This window comes from Myripristis murdjan, chromosome 5, assembly GCF_902150065.1.
Source record: "Myripristis murdjan chromosome 5, fMyrMur1.1, whole genome shotgun sequence".
In the NCBI taxonomy this organism is placed as follows: Eukaryota; Metazoa; Chordata; class Actinopteri; order Holocentriformes; family Holocentridae; genus Myripristis; species Myripristis murdjan.
Genome location: NC_043984.1, coordinates 22,435,515 through 22,454,007, shown reverse-complemented (window position 1 = coordinate 22,454,007; position 18,493 = coordinate 22,435,515). Strand labels below are relative to the sequence as shown.

The 18,493-nt window shown below is 43.8% G+C and overlaps 2 protein-coding genes across 2 annotated transcripts in view; one reads left to right on the top strand and one right to left on the bottom strand.

The window, feature by feature from the left end:
• Positions 1-1,147: 1,147 nt before the first annotated feature.
• myog (myogenin) lies at positions 1,148-2,925 on the top strand. The gene is made up of 3 exons (XM_030051988.1): positions 1,148-1,741; positions 2,581-2,680; positions 2,798-2,925. The coding sequence occupies exons 1-3, from the start codon at positions 1,208-1,210 to the stop codon at positions 2,923-2,925; spliced, it is 762 nt and encodes a 253-aa protein (XP_029907848.1). The 5' UTR covers positions 1,148-1,207.
• A 726-nt stretch (positions 2,926-3,651) lies between these two features.
• ppfia4 (PTPRF interacting protein alpha 4) overlaps positions 3,652-18,493 on the bottom strand; it is a 60,269-nt gene continuing 45,427 nt past the window's right edge. The window contains exons 10-30 of the mRNA XM_030052498.1: positions 18,279-18,410; positions 18,085-18,147; positions 17,871-17,962; positions 17,613-17,742; positions 16,852-17,027; positions 15,295-15,523; positions 15,107-15,142; positions 14,463-14,590; positions 14,217-14,332; positions 14,045-14,126; positions 13,772-13,853; positions 13,177-13,377; positions 12,099-12,161; positions 11,649-11,675; positions 10,802-10,977; positions 10,454-10,551; positions 8,792-8,967; positions 8,023-8,091; positions 7,729-7,915; positions 7,524-7,621; positions 3,652-5,282 (exon numbers count right to left, since the gene is read on the bottom strand). Coding sequence (XP_029908358.1) covers positions 7,563-7,621; positions 7,729-7,915; positions 8,023-8,091; positions 8,792-8,967; positions 10,454-10,551; positions 10,802-10,977; positions 11,649-11,675; positions 12,099-12,161; positions 13,177-13,377; positions 13,772-13,853; positions 14,045-14,126; positions 14,217-14,332; positions 14,463-14,590; positions 15,107-15,142; positions 15,295-15,523; positions 16,852-17,027; positions 17,613-17,742; positions 17,871-17,962; positions 18,085-18,147; positions 18,279-18,410 — 2,322 coding nt within the window. The 3' untranslated portion in view covers positions 3,652-5,282; positions 7,524-7,562. The remainder of the gene's footprint in view (positions 5,283-7,523; positions 7,622-7,728; positions 7,916-8,022; positions 8,092-8,791; positions 8,968-10,453; positions 10,552-10,801; positions 10,978-11,648; positions 11,676-12,098; positions 12,162-13,176; positions 13,378-13,771; positions 13,854-14,044; positions 14,127-14,216; positions 14,333-14,462; positions 14,591-15,106; positions 15,143-15,294; positions 15,524-16,851; positions 17,028-17,612; positions 17,743-17,870; positions 17,963-18,084; positions 18,148-18,278; positions 18,411-18,493) is intronic.

The following is an 18,493-nucleotide window of genomic DNA, read 5'->3' as shown; positions in this document are numbered from 1 at the left end:
AACTGTTTGGCCATCCCAGCGGAAGCTTGTCTGAATTAGCTGGTGAGCTATGAGGTGAAACATGTCCTGGAAGGATTAGCACCCAATGGCAAGGCTAACACTTTGGCTTGCAGGAAGGGGTCAGGACAACCAAGGCCATTCCACTGGACTCTTATTATTCTCTCTTGTCACTGAGACTAACGGGAGCCAGAGTGAACTTACTGTACTGTGTCCGTTCACTGCACCCGCCTGTCTAATTCAAAGACCATGAGCCTGAACTTGTGTGGTTCAGAGGTTGACTTTACACTATGAAATCATCTTAGAGAAGTCAACAGATATCAATGTGGTTCTATAAATCCACAGCCCACCAACAACGGTATGAGCTTTTCTATCATCTAATTTCATCTTCAATGAATTTAATACCACACGGCTTGATCATTCTGAACCTGACGTCGCTGCAGTCACAACTGAGGGAAAACAATAACATCTCTGACCCACTTTTGGAGTAAACACAACATATTCTGTCCTTTTTGCTTCCCGTCCCGAGCGAGGAGACAAACAACTTCTTGTCATTGTGTATCATTGGGTCCTAGTAGAAGTGACAGCTGTCTCCAGACTGTCCCTGGCCCCTCACTACTACCCCCCCCTCTAGGCAGGGGACTTCATGTATGGTGTCATGGAGGGGGACGTGAGTCTGGGATTAGCTCATTAGAACAGACATCTTTGATCTGAGGTAATCTGTCCCATTTCCACAGCAACCTGATCACATCCCAGCCCCTCAAGACACACACACACACACACACACAAAAAAAAACTACACAAGGGCATATGCACATACACACACATGTGCAGACACACACACACACACACACATACACACACACACACGGGCCATAAAGCCCTAGAGAGCAGGGTCCAACAGAGATGTGAAGTGTAGATGTGCAGCAACAGCTAAACGTCGTGTCAGGTTTCTGGGGGCTCGTGCTAAATTTAACCCTGTGATCCTACAGCAGGCAGAGGGGTTTAAATGCCAGCCTACAGTTGCTCCACACCAGTTGTCCTCCACACGTCTTCCTCTCATCATACACTCAGGCCAGGACTAAGAGAGGCACACACGCGTACACTTTGACACACACTCTCCAGGCACGGGACCGAAGAATACGTCAAGCCGTTCCAGGGGAAGCGGGGATTTTTGTCCCTTTACATCCAGACCGCAGCGTTGTCCAGTATGGAGCTTTTCGAGACCAACCCTTACTTCTTCCCTGACCAGCGCTTCTACGAGGGAGGGGACAGCTACTTCCCCTCTCGCCTGCCCGGGGGGTACGACCAAGCGGGCTACCAGGACAGGAACTCCATGATGGGGCTGTGTGGGAGTCTGTCTGGGGGCGTAGGAGTGGGGGTCACTGGAATGGAGGACAAAGCCTCCCCCTCTGGCCTGTCGCCTCATTCAGAACCCCACTGCCCGGGCCAGTGCCTACCCTGGGCCTGTAAGTTATGCAAGCGGAAGACAGTGACCATGGACCGTCGGAAAGCGGCCACACTGAGGGAGAAGAGGCGTCTGAAGAAGGTGAACGAGGCCTTTGAGGCTCTGAAGCGGAGCACACTGATGAACCCCAACCAGAGGCTGCCCAAGGTGGAGATCTTGCGGAGCGCCATCCAGTACATTGAGAGGCTGCAGGCCCTGGTGTCCTCCCTCAACCAGCAGGACAGCGAGACAGGGCAGCAGGGACTGCACTACCGGCCCAACCCAGCCCAGCCAAGGGTGAGTAGGACAGAGGAGAGACAAGGCGGGAAGGGATGGAGCAGAGAAGTCAAATAAATAGCACTGAAATTATCATTAAAAGGCAAACAAAGGGAACACACAGGGAGAAGCCACAAATGGATGGTCAGAAGATAGTAAGCAGTGAGGAGAAAAAACTGAAGAGAGACAGGAGAACAGCAGAAATAAGAATAATGGTCAATGTCAAAATTTTCTTCTAAGGACATCTGACATTGTGAGCATCACAGTAATGTGGGAGCCATCCACAATTAATTTTACTCCTCAGTGGGAGAAGATGTTGTATCCGTTTATCTGTTTAATCATAGAATTATTTCATTATGAAGTCCCTGAAAGTATCTTGAAATTGTTTTCATGTCATACTTTTTAAAGGTTACAGTTCATTGTCTTCAGATATGAGGTTTTTAAGAGATATAAATCTCTGGCTGGAAGCCTTCTAATCGTTCATAGAAGGAAAAAAACACAATGCAGCAGAAAATGAAAAAGCATGGAGCCGATTGAGTTCAGTCTTCAAAATCACACCCACCACTGTTCACTAGGAGCAAAAGATCAGCCTGTTTCCTGCTGTAATGGTTCCATCTATACATTCTGACAAAAAAAAAAAAATCGTTTTACTTTTCCTGAGATAGCACTCAACAAACAATATCGTCTGTGGGGGTCACAGGACACGTTTTTTTGCGCGTGTGTGTGGTGTTACACTGTATGGTGGTGTGTTTGGTGTTTCTTTGTGAGTGGGTGTGTGCTGGTGGGGGGTGTTGGTGTGTCATAACACAGAGTGACTGACAGCACCTTGTGTTTGTGTGTGTGTGTATCCATGGTAACAGGTGTCGTCGTCAAGCGAGCCCAGCTCTGGCAGCACCTGCTGTAGTAGCCCAGAGTGGAGCAGCACCCCGGACCAGTGCACGCAGAGCTACAGCAGTGAGGGTAAGTACACACACACACACACACACATGCGGGCGTACATGCACATGCTCATTACCCAGCATCTCAGTCCGTTTTTGTGCAATTTGATACTGAATGTGTGGTTGTGTCTTCCTGCAGATCTCTTGAGTGCTGCTGACTCTCCAGAGCAGGGGAACATGCGCTCCCTGACCTCCATTGTGGACAGCATCTCGGCAGCAGACGGCGCTGTGGCCTATCCTGTGGTGCCTGTGGACATTCCCAAATAGACCCTCCACACAGCTGACCCATAGACACAGAGAGCCATAAACACCAGTCCCAAATTCCAAGTTAATTTATTGTTCAGGTCCACTGCTCTGAGTTGTGAATGTTTTCTCTTATGACAAAACAAAGTATGAAGTATTAAATTTGTCATTTATTAGGATTGTAGCTGTCAAACTCTGTTGATCTAAGGGTCGGCTGGCTAAACCAAATTCCTCCCGTCCTGTTCACAGAGGCCTTATTCCCTTTACTCTCTGCCTTACCCTGGGGTCCACACTTGTCTGTCAGAGCCACAGCAGCTTAGTGAAATTAGAGATTTTTCTCCGAACTTAATTCAAAGAAATCTTCTTTTTCGAAACCTTTCCCTGATCTATCTTGCATTCTTTCTGTGTGTGTTTTATGCTTAAAAAAAAAAAACATGAGTTTATTTTGTGGGGCCAACATGTACCGTGGCAGTTTTGACCAAGATCTGCTTAATTTAAACAGGTTATGAATGCTAGTGATGTAAATACGTTCCCTTTTTCTACAGAGTGGTTTTGCTATTTTATTTTTTATTTTTTGCTAACTTATTTTTGACTTTTATAACTAAGATTGTTGTGTATTTGTAGATGTTACGAAAGTGATATTTTCAGTCCAATCCTTGAAATAAAGACCATTTTCAATACGCCGTCACATTGTCTTTGTCAGCACACACCATGAGCACCTCAAAACGATCACACAACATCCAATATCTTAAAAAAACAGCTTTACTTATGTCTATATAGTGTCATAAATACAGTACACTTTTTAAATAGCCAAATAATAAAATCTTGATTTGTCAGCATCATTTCACACCTGGAATAAATACACATACAGTACTCATAGCTGCCACATAGCACATTACACCTTTTAGACACCTTGAAAAAACTGTAAAATAATAATAAAAAAATGATTGTACACCCATCCAATACTTCACTGGTTCACCGATATGCCGTGTTCTCATTGGACGAGGAGTTGGTCAGCCAGTTTGCACTGACCACTCTCTGGCACGTCTCCATGGCGATTAAACGGGAGGTGGTGGGACAGAGTCAGAGGTGTTGTCTCCGACACTTTGAGCAGTTTTACATGGATATCGTTGGCTGATGCCGAGCAGCAGTTTACAGTTTGATTTGAAAGGAAGTAAGGAATCAACAGAGAGGAGCTACAGTATTCACACTACCCATCCACAGAGAAAACTCATGGTCGCATGGCTGGGGTTTGGCCTTGCACTTCGCTTCTCGACGTCATCAAGTCTCGAGCAAGGAGACACTGGTTTCACGCATTCATACACATACACACGCACTCGCACAGATTCATATTAAAGGATCCTCTCTATTCTAGGCTACATAGTGTCATACAGAAGGCAAGAGAGGAGGACAGAGAAGGAGAGAGGTAACGGCTACATAGTGTCAAAAGAGGAGAGGAGACAGGGGGAAAAAAAGAAGAGGCAAAGAGAGGAGTTTAAATTGGACCCATGAACCTGTGAGGAGTCCTTTTAGAAACACAACCCTCCTTAGTGTGTTCCCCCCACGAACGATTCCCACACTTACAGCATACAGAAGACACACAAAGGTCCAACACAGAGAGAGAGAGAAAGAAAGAAAGAGAGAGAGAACAGTCACTACCAAATACAGGGCATTGGGTTTCATACAGCAATGATATTAGATTATTCTCCATATATATTTCCAATATATATATATTTATATTTATATTTATATTTATATATAATATTTCTATAAAAAACATAAGTCATCCATTTTATGTACAGAAATGATAAATGAGTAATACCTTGCATAACCGATAGGAGGGGGGGCAATGTGCAATGGGATCTGCCATTTGTACAATTACTCATCATTCCCAAGTCCAAATCAATGACTAGTCACCGCCACCTTGACACTTAAATAACTTTTTCGTACCTTCACAACCCAATCAGCTATTGTATTGCCAAGGAAGTGGTGGCAGCAGAATATTGGTTTGGACTTGGGCCATGTTGTCAGCACTATAACCAGGACTAGAACCCACAGCTGAGACCAGGGGAGCGGGAGCACAACACCACGACAACAAGGCTACTGGGAGCACGGGGGGTAAACTGGGAGAGACTGGGACGAGTCTCCTTTACAGCAGCGAGCACAGCCAAATGAGCACTCTCAGAGTTCAAAGGTCAGAGTTGGCCTCTGTATTGCACGTGTCCGAAGGAGAGGTGAGAAGTGAAAGGTGGGAGGCGAGGCTGGAGAGCAAAGGGGCTGGTGATGAAAACCCCCTCTGGCACCCAGGTCTCCCTCTCCAGATTTGGCATATCACTCTCGAAAGGCCGCAAGCATGTGTCCATACAAGTAATGAGAATGCACTGGGGGAGAGAGAAGGAGAGAGAGAGAAAGAGAGAGAGAGAGAGAGGGAGGGAGAGGGAGGGAGAGAGAGAGAGAGAGAGAGAGAGAGAGAGATTTGTTATTTGTTCACCAAAACATGCTTTGGCAATATTGTATGTGATACAGTCATGCCAATAAAGCTTTATTGAATTGAATTGAAAAATTGAATTGAGAGAGAGAGAGAGAGATCAGCCTCTTGCACCCTCTTAACACATACATTAAGAATCAAGGGCTTGACCAGTGAGTTTTTGAAAGCCAAAATCAATACCACTGCTGGCACCATTCAATATCTTTAAAGGTGCACGATGCAAAAATTAGGGTTTACTGAGGTGAGGACCGTTTGCTCTCAACTGACAAAAAATGTGGAATAAACATGCAAGTTATCTGCAAGGGCCAAGTAGACTCAATCTTCAAATCATGTGCTTACTTCACACTTTTTGTCCGTTTGAAGGGATCCTGTTCGTCGGTCTGATGAGGCCCATGTGGACTGAACTATCAATTTCCATACTTGAATGAAAACCGTGTTTGAACTATTAAGTAAATCCATACAATGTGCGAGAAAATAAAATAGCATTTTGGCTGGACAATACTGGGTGATCTAAGATAAAAGATCAATATCAGCCTGAAATATCAGCCAATATATTCTTTTATCCTTAGTCAAAGACAGTCACATTAAGGAAGATGATGCATTACAAGAGGCACAATAGTATGAGTACTGTATACATCTTGTCCCCTAAATTGGCGTGGTTGGCTTTTTTAGAGGAAATGACTTGGAGGACTGTCCACCCTACAAAAAGGCCTTCCCACCCCATCTACTACCCAAATTTTGGGCAATATAATAAAAAAATGAATGAAATGTTGTTGCTGGTCATACATTTACTAGGCTGAAACGCAAGTGTCCAGTGAATGCAACTCCATTTGTCCAAGTACAATTAATGTAAAACCTATGCATAGCAGAAACAGCGAATCGGGTATGCAGGAAACTGTGACAGTGGATACTTTCACGAGTGATGGGACTATGTGGTCAGTTTTCCACTGTCAAAAAGAGCTTTGTCAAAATAGTTAGCAAGAAAGCTGGATAGTTTCTTGTCAAACATGTTTGATATTTATCTGCTCACTGTTGGCTGTTGGGAAAGACGGGAGTCATCTGCTGTACCCCCATTTACAAGGAAGTGTCAAACTCAAATTTTACTGCCTGAAACTGTAAAAAACAAACCAACTCCAGTTGAAAGCAGCTGCACCACAGTTCAAATTGGTCAAGGGACATTTATATAATTTACGGGACATTTCTTCGGAGCTTGTAAATATGAACGGTTTGTAACACTATTTCTTACTAGTGTTTGTCTCTAGCCTTTTGTCTTTATATTTGGGGGGGGAATTGGAATTTGACCCTTCTAATGATTGCAGAGGGTGTCGTCCTGTTGTGTTTCCTATAAATTACAGGGACAGAAAAGCCGTTTGAAGGCTGTAAACAGTATTAATAAACTACATTTCTGATTGTCTAGACCCAGATATAGCTTCTCTTTCAATTAAATAGAAATCAAAGATAATCAGCAACCTAGCATTGTCCTAAAACAGCAATAGTTTGTTAGTTCATTAGTCATACATCCCTGCAGTGGAGTCAAATGCCTTGAATTGATCTTACATTTTTTAGAGACTGAATGTGAGCATGAGAGAATAATAAGAGAGAGGGCAAAAGTGGGGACATCTCTAGCTTTTTTTCAGGAAAAAAAAAACACAGGACAGGAAAGGAAGATGAAAGTGATACGGATTGAGGGAGAAAGCAAGACAATGATAGAGAGGGAGCAAGAAGGAGAAACAGATGGACAGAAAGACAGAAACCAAGAGGCAGGTGAGGAGAGACAGGGAGATTAAAGAGCTTTCTGCCACATGTGCAACTGGACCTCATGGTATGCCAGTTCTTTGTTTTTACAAATTCCAGTATAGCAGTGCTTACAGTTATTACCAGTATGATGATGTTATTAGTTGTTGGCTATTTTATTTTTGTCCAATATAAAGTATTGTGGTATACAGACCTGCTGTATTTGGTTTATATTCAACAGTGTTGTTAAATAATTAACAAATGTCCCACCATGCCAAAACTTCATGCCACCCATTTGCCACCCCATGTAAAAATTTCTACTTGCCACTGTGAGTTAGTGCCACATTCTCGCCACATGCCACACCACTGGGCATTGCTGGTGACTGTTCTGTTAGCTTACCTGTTAGCATTAGCGCTCCTGTTAGTAAGCGGAGAGGAGTTAGCATGAGTAGGTCCGTATGGCCGAGGGATCGAGTCTCGGAGGCGCCGGGGGAGGAGCTAGAGAGGGGGCGTGGCAGTTAATCAGGACGAGCTGAGAGAACACTAAGCATGCACACACACACATATTAAGAAGACTGAGGAGGCTGGTTAGTATTGTAACACACCTTCAGGCTGCAGCTGTTTCTTGGGCACTAAATTCATGGAGGGTGGCACAGACATGGAGGGCATGCGGAAGCCAGCAGGTAGTGTCTCCATTGACCCCGCCATCATCCCCAGCCCGGTGCCTCCCTCACGTGCCCGAAACCTCTTACGCCACGATGGAGAGCGCCGAAACGTCTTATCGTCCCCACTCTAGAGGGACAGGGAGAAATGAGGGGTTATAATTGGCCCACACTGTTGTCAGCATAGAAAATATTACCAATATGCTCTCTGAATGAGGGAACAGCTTTGGAGTTCACCTCCTCCAAACGGCGGTCGGTCCCCAAGGCCAGCACATTGTTGAACTCCCTCTCCAAGACCTGCCGTGCCTGAAACCCAACACACACTGTAAGCAGAGGCAAAGGCTGTGGTTTCAAAGCAGTGTCGGAAACGAACAAGGGCTCAGGGCAAAAATGTTGTTGACAGTTTGTAAAATGCCTGATTGTAAATACAGTCCGCTGTGGACAAGTGGGTTGTTTGTGGGGAGCCTGTGACTGAGACATTCTTTTTGGTGCTTTCCGGATGAGAAAATTGGAGTGATTTTGATCAGAAAACAACTGTGTGCACAGCCTGAAGCAGTAGAATCCGTTGGCATTACGCAGCCGGCAGTGGAAGGGAATGCCGACCTCACACAAACTGCTGCATCAACAAAAAATAAATCAACCAATGCATCATAAAAAACTCAACAATTGAGCGGTGGAAGTAGCAGTTGGGGGAAATGGCACTATCGTCCTCTGTAAGTTCTGCCACAAGTTTCCAGCAGTGGGAAACAAGCAAGGTTATGATTTAAAATTAAAATGTAGAGGTGTTTATTTGCCACTAGGTGATGTAAATGTATAATTTCCAACTTCAATAAAATTGTCCCTGAAAATGATAAAATGGCCCTAGAAATCAGTTCATGTAGATGAAATATGACCACTGAAAAAGAGATAATTTTTTAGCCTAATTGAAATGGTCCTTGTATTGTTTATTGTATATTGTTATTGTGTAATCAAAATATATGCGAATGTCTCTTTCTTCTCTACTAACCTGTGTGTTCTGCATAGGGATTTGCAGGATGAGTGCTAGGCTGCTGTAGTCGAAGGTCTCATCGAGAGCGATGAGCGCCCCATGGACACCGCTCTCCAACAAATTGCCACTATACTCCCTCAGACCGATGGACTGGACCCAGTGGATCACCTGCTCATTGGTCCACACCAGCACATCTACAGTACAGGGGAGTGGGTCAAACACTTGATCAAAAACTGGGACAGTTTTTTTTTAACAAAATGGTATATACTGGCTTCTAGAAGCAACAGAGGTGGCAGAGAGAAAGAGAGAAATCATAATGTCCATGTCCACATAGTGTCAACTCACTGGCACACTCCCTTTGTTCACTTAAAGCACAGCTGTCACCCAGCTTTCTAAGTTGGAACAGGCGGTGAGTGTGTGCTTGTGTGCATGTGTGAGTGTGTGTGTGTGTGTGTGTGTGTGGACGTGTGTGTGTGTGTGCAAGTAGGGGGACAGTTCTGATTTGATACAACAGCTGAGTCAAGTTCATGTGCAGAACTCAAGGTCATAAGGTCAAGATGGTTGGCTAGATCTGGGTGGCTGCAGCCCTGCATGTGTGTGTGTCTATGTAGTTGTGTGTGTCTGTGTGTGTGTGTGTGTGTGTGCATGCGTGCGTGTGTGTACCTCTCTTGGTGTGTGGTGCTTTGGTTCATAAGACTTTGGGCCTTCGTTCAGCTGGCAATTTGATAATATGAGGTGCAGCTGTCTGAACACTCAGGCCAAACTAGCAATACCAGACAAAGCCACTAGGTGGCTCTCTGGCCTGATGTGTGTGCATTTGTGCACCATTGTACCACTGAACAGAGCTGCACGATACTGGAACAAAGTGACATTGCGATATCTTTTTTGATCTCAAGTGTAATAATCTTTTTTAATTTAATAGTTTATCCTCTTCTAACACCCCCCACTTCTACCTATTTATATGCAATCTACCATTTCTACACTGCTAAAATATATGCTCAAACAGTTTTGTGTGTGTGTTAGGTGTTTCTTACATTAGGACATGGACCAGCCCTGTGACAGTAACTTTTTAACTTTTAAACAACACTGGGACGGGGTGCTGCTGTTAACAGAAGTACAACCACTCAAAAGTGACTTAACGCCTGCCTGTAGCATCCAGGCGACATGATCTGTGACAGTAGCTGTGTCTCGTGCATGTTTAAAGGAAGACAACACACTGATTTGGCATGCACAGCAATTGGGTGCACTTCATCAGTTTATCAAACAGCCAAAATAGGTGTCATTTTCAGGTTGTGGTTGGTGACTAGTGGAGCTTTGGTTGTTTGATAAACCTAACATCAGACAGTCTTTTCTTGTAGATTACTCATTCCTTTTGTATCAAGCAGCAAAGAAGTTGTAGCATGATGTGTCTGAGTTAATTTGTCCTACTTGACAATGTGCATCCTGCAGTGTGATTGTTGCACATGTACACATCGCAATGTTGAAGTGGAAACGATATATATCGTGCAGCCCTACCACTAAATGTGTGTATTTGTGTGCACGCTTGTTTTTGCCTTTTTCTTCCTGTACACATGTAAGTGCATGAATGTGTGTGTGTGTGTGTGTGTGTGCGTGCGTGTGTGTGTGTGTGTGTGTGTGTGTGTGTGTGTGTGTGTGTGTGTGTGTGTGTATAAAGTCTACCTTTCATGTCGTGTTGGCTCTCCTCTCTCCGGCGCTCTAGGTCTTTCCTGTCATAATTGAGTCTCTTCAAGCACATAATCCCATACTGCAGACTGGCCCTGTTGTGTACACACACACACACACACACAAAGGCATAAACATAAGAACAGAGACATCCACACACAAACACCACAAACAGGAACACACACACACACACACACACACACACACACACACACACACACACACACACACACACACAAGCATCATTAGCCTTCTCATCTCTAATGCTAATGTATCCAGTTACCAGATGAAAGGAAAGGCTGATCAAACAGCAGCTAAGTGAACTGCTACAGAACAGCCACTGACCTGTGGAAGCTGTCCACCATCTTGAGGTGGCTCCTCAGGTCCTTCTTGGTGAGGTGGTCCAGCATGCGGGCATCCACCAGACACTCCATGAAGTAGGAGCGGTACTGGGGCAGACCAAGGCTGGGCAGCCATTCATTTCCTATCCACTCATGATTCATGTCTCCATAGGCCAGAGTCTACAGGGAGAGCAGTATACAATATTACTATACTGTGTAACACAAAAATAGAAAGTCAAAGACCAGTGTTCTGTGTTTCAGAATTTGAAATATGTTCTTGTATGCACTAGGGCTGAACAATCAAAATATTATGAAAAGCGTAATATCCAAACTGCAGCATTTTTAATGAAGGTAAAAACTGTAACAAAACACCACTATAAATGAAGTATTGTGGCGCTACACAGATATCCTGGTTTAAAAATAATGTTCTTTTTTTGGTGAGAATGAAAATTATGATGCAAAAATTAGGATTCCCAATAAAATCAGGAATCATATCGCAGTCACAGTGTATTGTATTTTTTTCACCATATCATTAAGTCCTAATATGCACATGTGGCACTGGTGTGTATGAAAGAGTGTGAGAGTATGCAGGAAAAAAACAAAACAAAACAAGATTTCCCACCAGAGATTTCACTACTGTCCTTACTCTGCATCCCTTGCTACTTTCTCTCTGTCTAAATAAAGAATAAAATACCCATTCTCCTTCACAGGACAAAAAACACACAGCATATGAATGTATTTTTGTGGATGTGTGTGTTTATTAGTAAGGAGTGTGGGCACAGCTTCATTGTGAGTATGTCAGGTGTGTGTTATTCTAGGCCAAGCAGATGTTAGCGGAGCAGTGTTCTCACCTGCGCCCAGCTGCCCTCCTCACTCTCCTGAGCGCCCGGCAGCATGGCAGAGACAATACACAGGGTTAGAGAGACAGGCAGGCTCGCCACACACACACAGACACACAAACACACACACACACACAGTAGGCACTCCCACAAGACTGTCTGCTACCCATCAATCACATCAGTGACACAGACAATCATATCATTATTGCAACTTTTCATGTACACATGAACACACACAGACAAATGACCACAAGGTACAACCCTCATCCACATGCAGGCACCGGCACAAGCACAAAATAGTATCACTTTGTTGGCATGCAATAGATTCTGATATGTGGGTATTTAAAGGGGGCCGTGGAAGTGAACATATGCATGGCACGGTGGGGACAGAGTGAGTGTGTAGGAGTGTGAGTGTGTGTGGTGAGGAGAAAGGAGGGGAGGGAGAACCCAGATGGCACTGACCGCTTTAGTGGAGGAAGCCAGGTTCTCCATCTCTTCATGAGTCACCCACACATTTCCGGAGGACTGCTCGGAGAACGAGAACACACACAAACACATGCACACGCATACACATACACAACACACACACACACACATACAGATACACAACCAAGTGTGCATGTGCACTCATACCCACGCGTTCATACAGAGATACACAAATACACCCATGCATCCACACAGACACAAGCACAAACACACGTTGAGTGGTGCCAACAGTGGGAGTGTGTGTCTTCCAGGCAGGTAGCTAGTAGCTATATCTGGCACTATGTGAGTACAGGTTTCCCACAGAACCCATGCACTTTTGGGCAGCAGTGGACCCAGTCAAAGGCTTTAACTGAGCCTCTTATGTGAGGAGGAGAAAGAGTGGGGAGTCATCACCCAAGGGTGTGGGGAGAGGATGGGCCTAAAAGTGAATGATGTGCAGTGTTTGGGAATTAACATGTTTCTTGTAAAAGTGACTTGTTATACTACAAGAACACTGATGTTATCCACTGTCTACTAAAAAAAGTGTTGTAGTGTTGTAGTGAGTGTTTTATTATACCTAAAAATAGAGGCCCTTTGCAATGCCTTGTGCATATTCATTATTCTTAATACCTATGTCTTAACTCTATAGTCAAAGCCTTCTACAGCCCATAATAAACTCTGATGTAGTAAGGAATGCCAGACCTGACATAATTCACCCACAACCTATAATAGCAGAAATACTTGATGATGTCAAGGCTGTCTTCATCGCTGTCATTAGCGTTTGCTGGTTGCGCTTAAAGCAGGTAAAATCTACAGTAAACCTATGCAGCTTACAGCTTACTAGTTATTGCAATTAATAGTTATTGCAAAAAAGTAATGAGTGCTCTAATGTGTTTCTTTGTTGCGCATAAGCCCAACACTCACTGTGTGCTTCATTTTTGTGTAGGCTCATGTATATTCTGACTATTTTATTTATTTACAGTGAGGTTTTTTTTTTTTTTTTTGTAAAAACATAAAAGTGAATGTGGTATGGGTATGGAGTTGTGCATGCACTTGTGTGTGCCAGTGTGTGTACCGTTCTGGAGGTGAGTGGTGCAGACGGGCTGGTAAGGGAGACCATCTCCTGAATGGCCAGGCGCAGCTTGAGCCGGTGCAGGGGGTTGCTGATGCCAATCTCCCTTTGGATTTCTGTGTCCGACAGAGCCGACATGATGGCTCCACTCTTCACATTGGCGCGACAGGCCGCCACATACCATGCTGGCATACCAACCCACAGCTGGGGACAAAGGGGAGAGTCATCAGCATCATCTACATAATCATCGTCACTAGTGTGGTCATCATGATCATCATTGTCGTTATCATCACAAATAGTATTATACTGGGTCATTTCATTAGGCAAGTAACAGCATTGTTGCAACAGTATGTTCTTAATCACCATCATCACCATCATGATTATCTTCATTATTATTATTATTATGATCATTACCATCATCATCATAAGTGGTAAGAGAGAGGGGGTATGGAGCATGAATACCTGTCTGACCAGTCTAAACTGGTCAGTCTGGCATTTGTCAAGATATCTGTGAATGTTTGACAAAAAGATAGCAAGACAGAGGCAGATTACAAGGAGGTTTAGAGTTGGCAGATGGACTAGCAGGCTGGCTGTATACCTCTAGCCAGGAGACGACAGTTGGACCGTCCCACTGGGCAAAGGGGAGCCCTCTTCTCCTGGCCTCCTCCAGAAGCTCGTGTCTGAGAAGGCAATTAAAAACCGAGAGAGAAGAAAAGAGAGGAAGAGAACAGTGAATCTTCATACCAAATTCTATGATCAAAAACTGAATGAATTCTCCAGTTGGTGAGAGAGCAATCGCTCGGTGCATAATTGGTAGTAACAAGAGGGACAGAAATGCAGACAGAGTCAGACCACAAAAGGGAGTTTTTACTTTTTCTTCATCCTGCGGTCCCTCTCGGCCTGGGTGCCCAATTTTCCCAGAGTCATGGTGTCCCCAATACCCATCTCAAAGTCTGAAACGCAGTAATGCAACATTACCTCCTTTGTCTTTTTTTTACACACACAGTCTGCATCAGTACTAAGACATGTAGTATGCAGTGTACCTGGTAAGGTTGATAGAGGCTGCCCCTCCCTGCCCACATTTTGGTCCATTCGACCCTTCTCTTTCTTCCCAAACAGACGGCCGATAGATGACTTAATGCCTTTTTTCTGCTTGCTGCTACGAACAGTCAAAACAGTGAAATGGTTTAGCAGGAACAAACAATATGACTCTTAAATCTATCGTACATTATTGTGATCTATGAAACAAAGGTAAGCGAATGAATCTGTGTGTGTGACTGTGTGTGTACCCTCGGCCATCCTCTAGACTGCCTGTAAACTGGGCGAAGTTGGTTTCCAACCGTAAACTACGGGGTGAGGAGGGAGGAGATGTCTCACACTTGATGGTGGCTTTGTCCTCCCGAACCTCAACTGGAGACTGGAACAGCATCAAAAGCAGCTTAGATCAGTCACAAAAGTCAAGAAAAATACAAAAGAGTGGCTTCATCTATTACTTTTAGGTATACAGGGTGTCCACAAAGTCTCTTTACAATTTAAAAAATCTATTACAAAAGCAGTTGATGAGATATGTTAATCAGATTTGTTCTATGTACTCAGTGGTTATCAAAGTTTTTAATCACATTGCATTTGTGTTTTTCAGCAAAAGATCACTGATGCCATTGCCAGCGTTGATGAGGCTATGCTACAGCGAACATGGCAAGAAATCGAGAACCGTCTTGATGTGCTTCGTGCAACTAATGGTGCCCATATAGAGGTGTATTAAATGAGGAAAAAACAAACAAACAAAAAAAAAACCACTTCAATATCTACTCCTCATTTTGTAATAATTTCCACAGATTTGTCTATTCATTTGGTTTTGTAATAAATTAGTTAAATTGTAAAGAGACTTTATGGACACCCTGTACTTTTAGTCATCAGTTGAATTCAAACGTACTGTTACTTTCCTGCGGTGTTTCCTCAAGTCACTTGGCTGTAAGGAACAGAACAACACACATGGTTAAAGAGGAGACCACATCCATGGATTATGCTATACATGTTTTATATTTATTTTTTAACAGTTAACACATGACTGTGATATGTGTGTATGTGAGAGACAGAGATACAATGTGTGTGATCTCTGACCAGAGTCATGATGCCTAGCTGGTGGCTGGCATTGCGTGCATGGTGTTTAGGTGTAGAGCGCCCACTGGTGGGCGGGGAGGATGATGATGCCAGGGACTGGGCAGTGGCAGAGGTGGGCAGGGCACGGGGTCGCAGTGTCACGTTGAGTCCGTCCATGCTGCCGCTGTTCACGCGAGACTCAATCTCATCAGAACGCAAGTCTGCTGACTCTCTCTCCACCTGAATCATTCTATACATACACACAAACACACAAACACACGCACACACACAGACACACACATGCACAGAAACACATATGCTATAATTCAGATGGGAAATCCAATGTGTATGAGAGACTGTCTTTGAGATGCAGAACTATCTCCTCTCCACTGCCAATACTTATAAGTTACTACTATACTTTTATATATATATTTATATTATATAATACTTCATTCTGATTGGTCAGCTGTGTGCTGATATTTTTGAATAATGATTGTCATTATGAATTTCTGACTGGTTATCAGGTTTGATATACCACTCTGTCCAGTCCATTTGTTACCATTAATCAAGCTGGCTAACAACGACACCTGCTGGAGCACACGTGTCATTACAACATGGATAATACTTCTGGTTTGTTTGGGGAACATGAAAACTTTGATTTATTGATGGAGACTGCACTATCGCCAGAAAAACAAAAAACAAAAAAACAAAGAAACAAAAAAAAAAAAAAAAAAAAGAAATCAGAAAACACCAATGAAGGTTTATTAACAAGGAAGAAGGTAGACTATAATCTGTGGAAGGCTAATGCAGCTTAAATGCTATTAATGTGTCTTGGCATCAAGGTCCAATAGTAACTGACTCAAATAGAATCTATGGACAAATAAACACAAAAAAACCTTCCAAGGCTCTTCAAGTATGATTTACTGTAGCTAGGTCAATGAGGGGTTTTTAACCATTTTCCGAGCAAGACCTCTGCCTTGGAGAGTTTTTTATTTTTATTTTATTATTTATTTATTTTTTTATTGTTTTAAATAAGCTGGATGATGTACACCCACATGGTCAATATCGCAAAATACATCCTTCAGGGCAATACAAGAAAGCATCCTGATCACCCAGTTGGGGTTTATTTTATATGGGTTGCCCATACATTATATCACTTATTTATTTTATATTGACCTAATTGATTATTTCTGGTAAACAATCTACAATTTATATCTGTTGCTGTTGGGGTCATGACTGAGATATAACCCACTTTTCTCCATTTGAGAGATTTAATGTCCTTGCATTGGTTTAAAGGGCAGCAAATAAAGTCCCTTTGCTTTCATTTCTGACATGTTCTATATGTTATCAGGCCTGTATCTAACATCCACACTAGTGCATCCATCACATCTGCCCAATGTCCTGCATGCTTTGTATTAGCAGTATGTTCTTTTTGTTGCAGCGACTTGTTGTATTATCTTGACTCTGTGTTTTGTTCTTATCTATATCCCTTTTCCTTGCTGCTGTAATGGCCCAATCTCCCCACGGCAGTCATTAAAGTGTCATGTAATCTCATCAGATGTGCCTGTGGTTTGTCACCTGATCTCTTCATTAATAGCGTCAAGCTGCTCCTGCAGCATGAGAGCGAGGGTCTGAGCATCTGATTGGCCGCTGGGAGACAGGAGGGCGGAGCTAACATCGTCATCCAAATCGGACTCTGGCTCGATATCGCTGCCAAGGAGGTGACTGACACTCCCACGCAACGACGGGTAGTCCTGTTCAAACATTGCACATACCTAGACACAACATACAGCGCACACATACACTCAGTCTAAATATGCATTACCATGAGATGCAGCATTTTTTTTTTTTAAACTAGAGGACTGTCCCTTTTATATTTATGTATGTGGATGAATCCTGATTAAATGCTTACATTTGCTAAATAAGACTTTGACACTTAAATATGCATATGTTATGTACATGGGTGGACGGTTATAGGAAGGGATGGATGAGTGGAGAACTTACATCAGACAGCATGTCCATGGCAGCAGGTGAGAGAGGGACAGAGGCAGAGAGACAGAGAGGTTACAAGAGAATGGTGAGTTAGGCATGAAGTGAAATCACTGCAAGACACCGGCTGGACTCTCATCACAGCTCCAGCCAAGCACCGACACTTATTAGTGAAGCAGCAGTGAACCTGGACAGAGAGTTGGCAACAGGAGCAGGTGCATGTGTGGGGAGCTGTTGTGGCCAGTATAGTTTGTTTGTAAGTAGCTCTGTATGTTTGCTGGGTGATCTGCTGGGTATATGTATACATGAGGTAGTATGGGACTGTAGTGGGCTAGCAAAGATGCGGGCACCTTATTTGGCTCATCTCGCAGTGCCGCCAGTCGGCCCTTTTGTGCCCGCCTGATGACAGTTGTGCTGTAGTGGCCATCTTGGCCCTCCACCACCGAGTAGCGCAGGTCACTGGCACTACCCAGGTGAGACCTGAGATCACACACACACACAGAGCAGCTTCTCAGTCCACTATCAACAATGCAGATAGCACTATGTTTGGGTGTGAGTATGACTGTGAGAGTGTGTGTGTGTGTGTGGAGGAACAATCACGTGTATACCGTGGGTGAGTTCCATCTCCAAACACCCCACTGCGCCGCTTCAAATGGTCAATCTCATTTCTCAGTTTTTCAATCTCCCCAATCAGCCGCTCCTGAGAGAGAGAGAGAGAGAGAGAGAGAGAGAGAGGGGCATTATGGGGCATGAGTTGGAAGTGAGGGGACTCTTAGTTGGGTTATTTTTGGTGCCTTAGTCATTCATATAAGGCTTACTGACCCGGGTGTGGTGGAATTCTTCAAGCTGTTTCTGGCAGTTCTCTAGGTCTTGAATAAGAGAATTCTAGACAAAAAAAAAAGACCATGTCAACTCAAACTACAAAACTGTGCTACAAGGTAGAACACCGCAATAATATCAGGAGAGCAGTTGCTTCTTTGACGAAAGTGAACCATGACTGTGTGTACAGGCCTTGCCTTGTCCTCCAGGGCAGCCATGCGTTCTTTCAAATGGAGCTGCAGCCTTTCATTGGACTCAGTGAGCAGACGATCCACAGTGTCAGATAAACGCTTGTTGTGCTCCTCATTCATTTTCTCTCGCTGACGCGCCTGGTGAGCACAGAGAGAGATGTGGGAACGGCATTATTACATTTTCTCTTTGACACAATGGCCATTTGAATGTAGTTATGCAA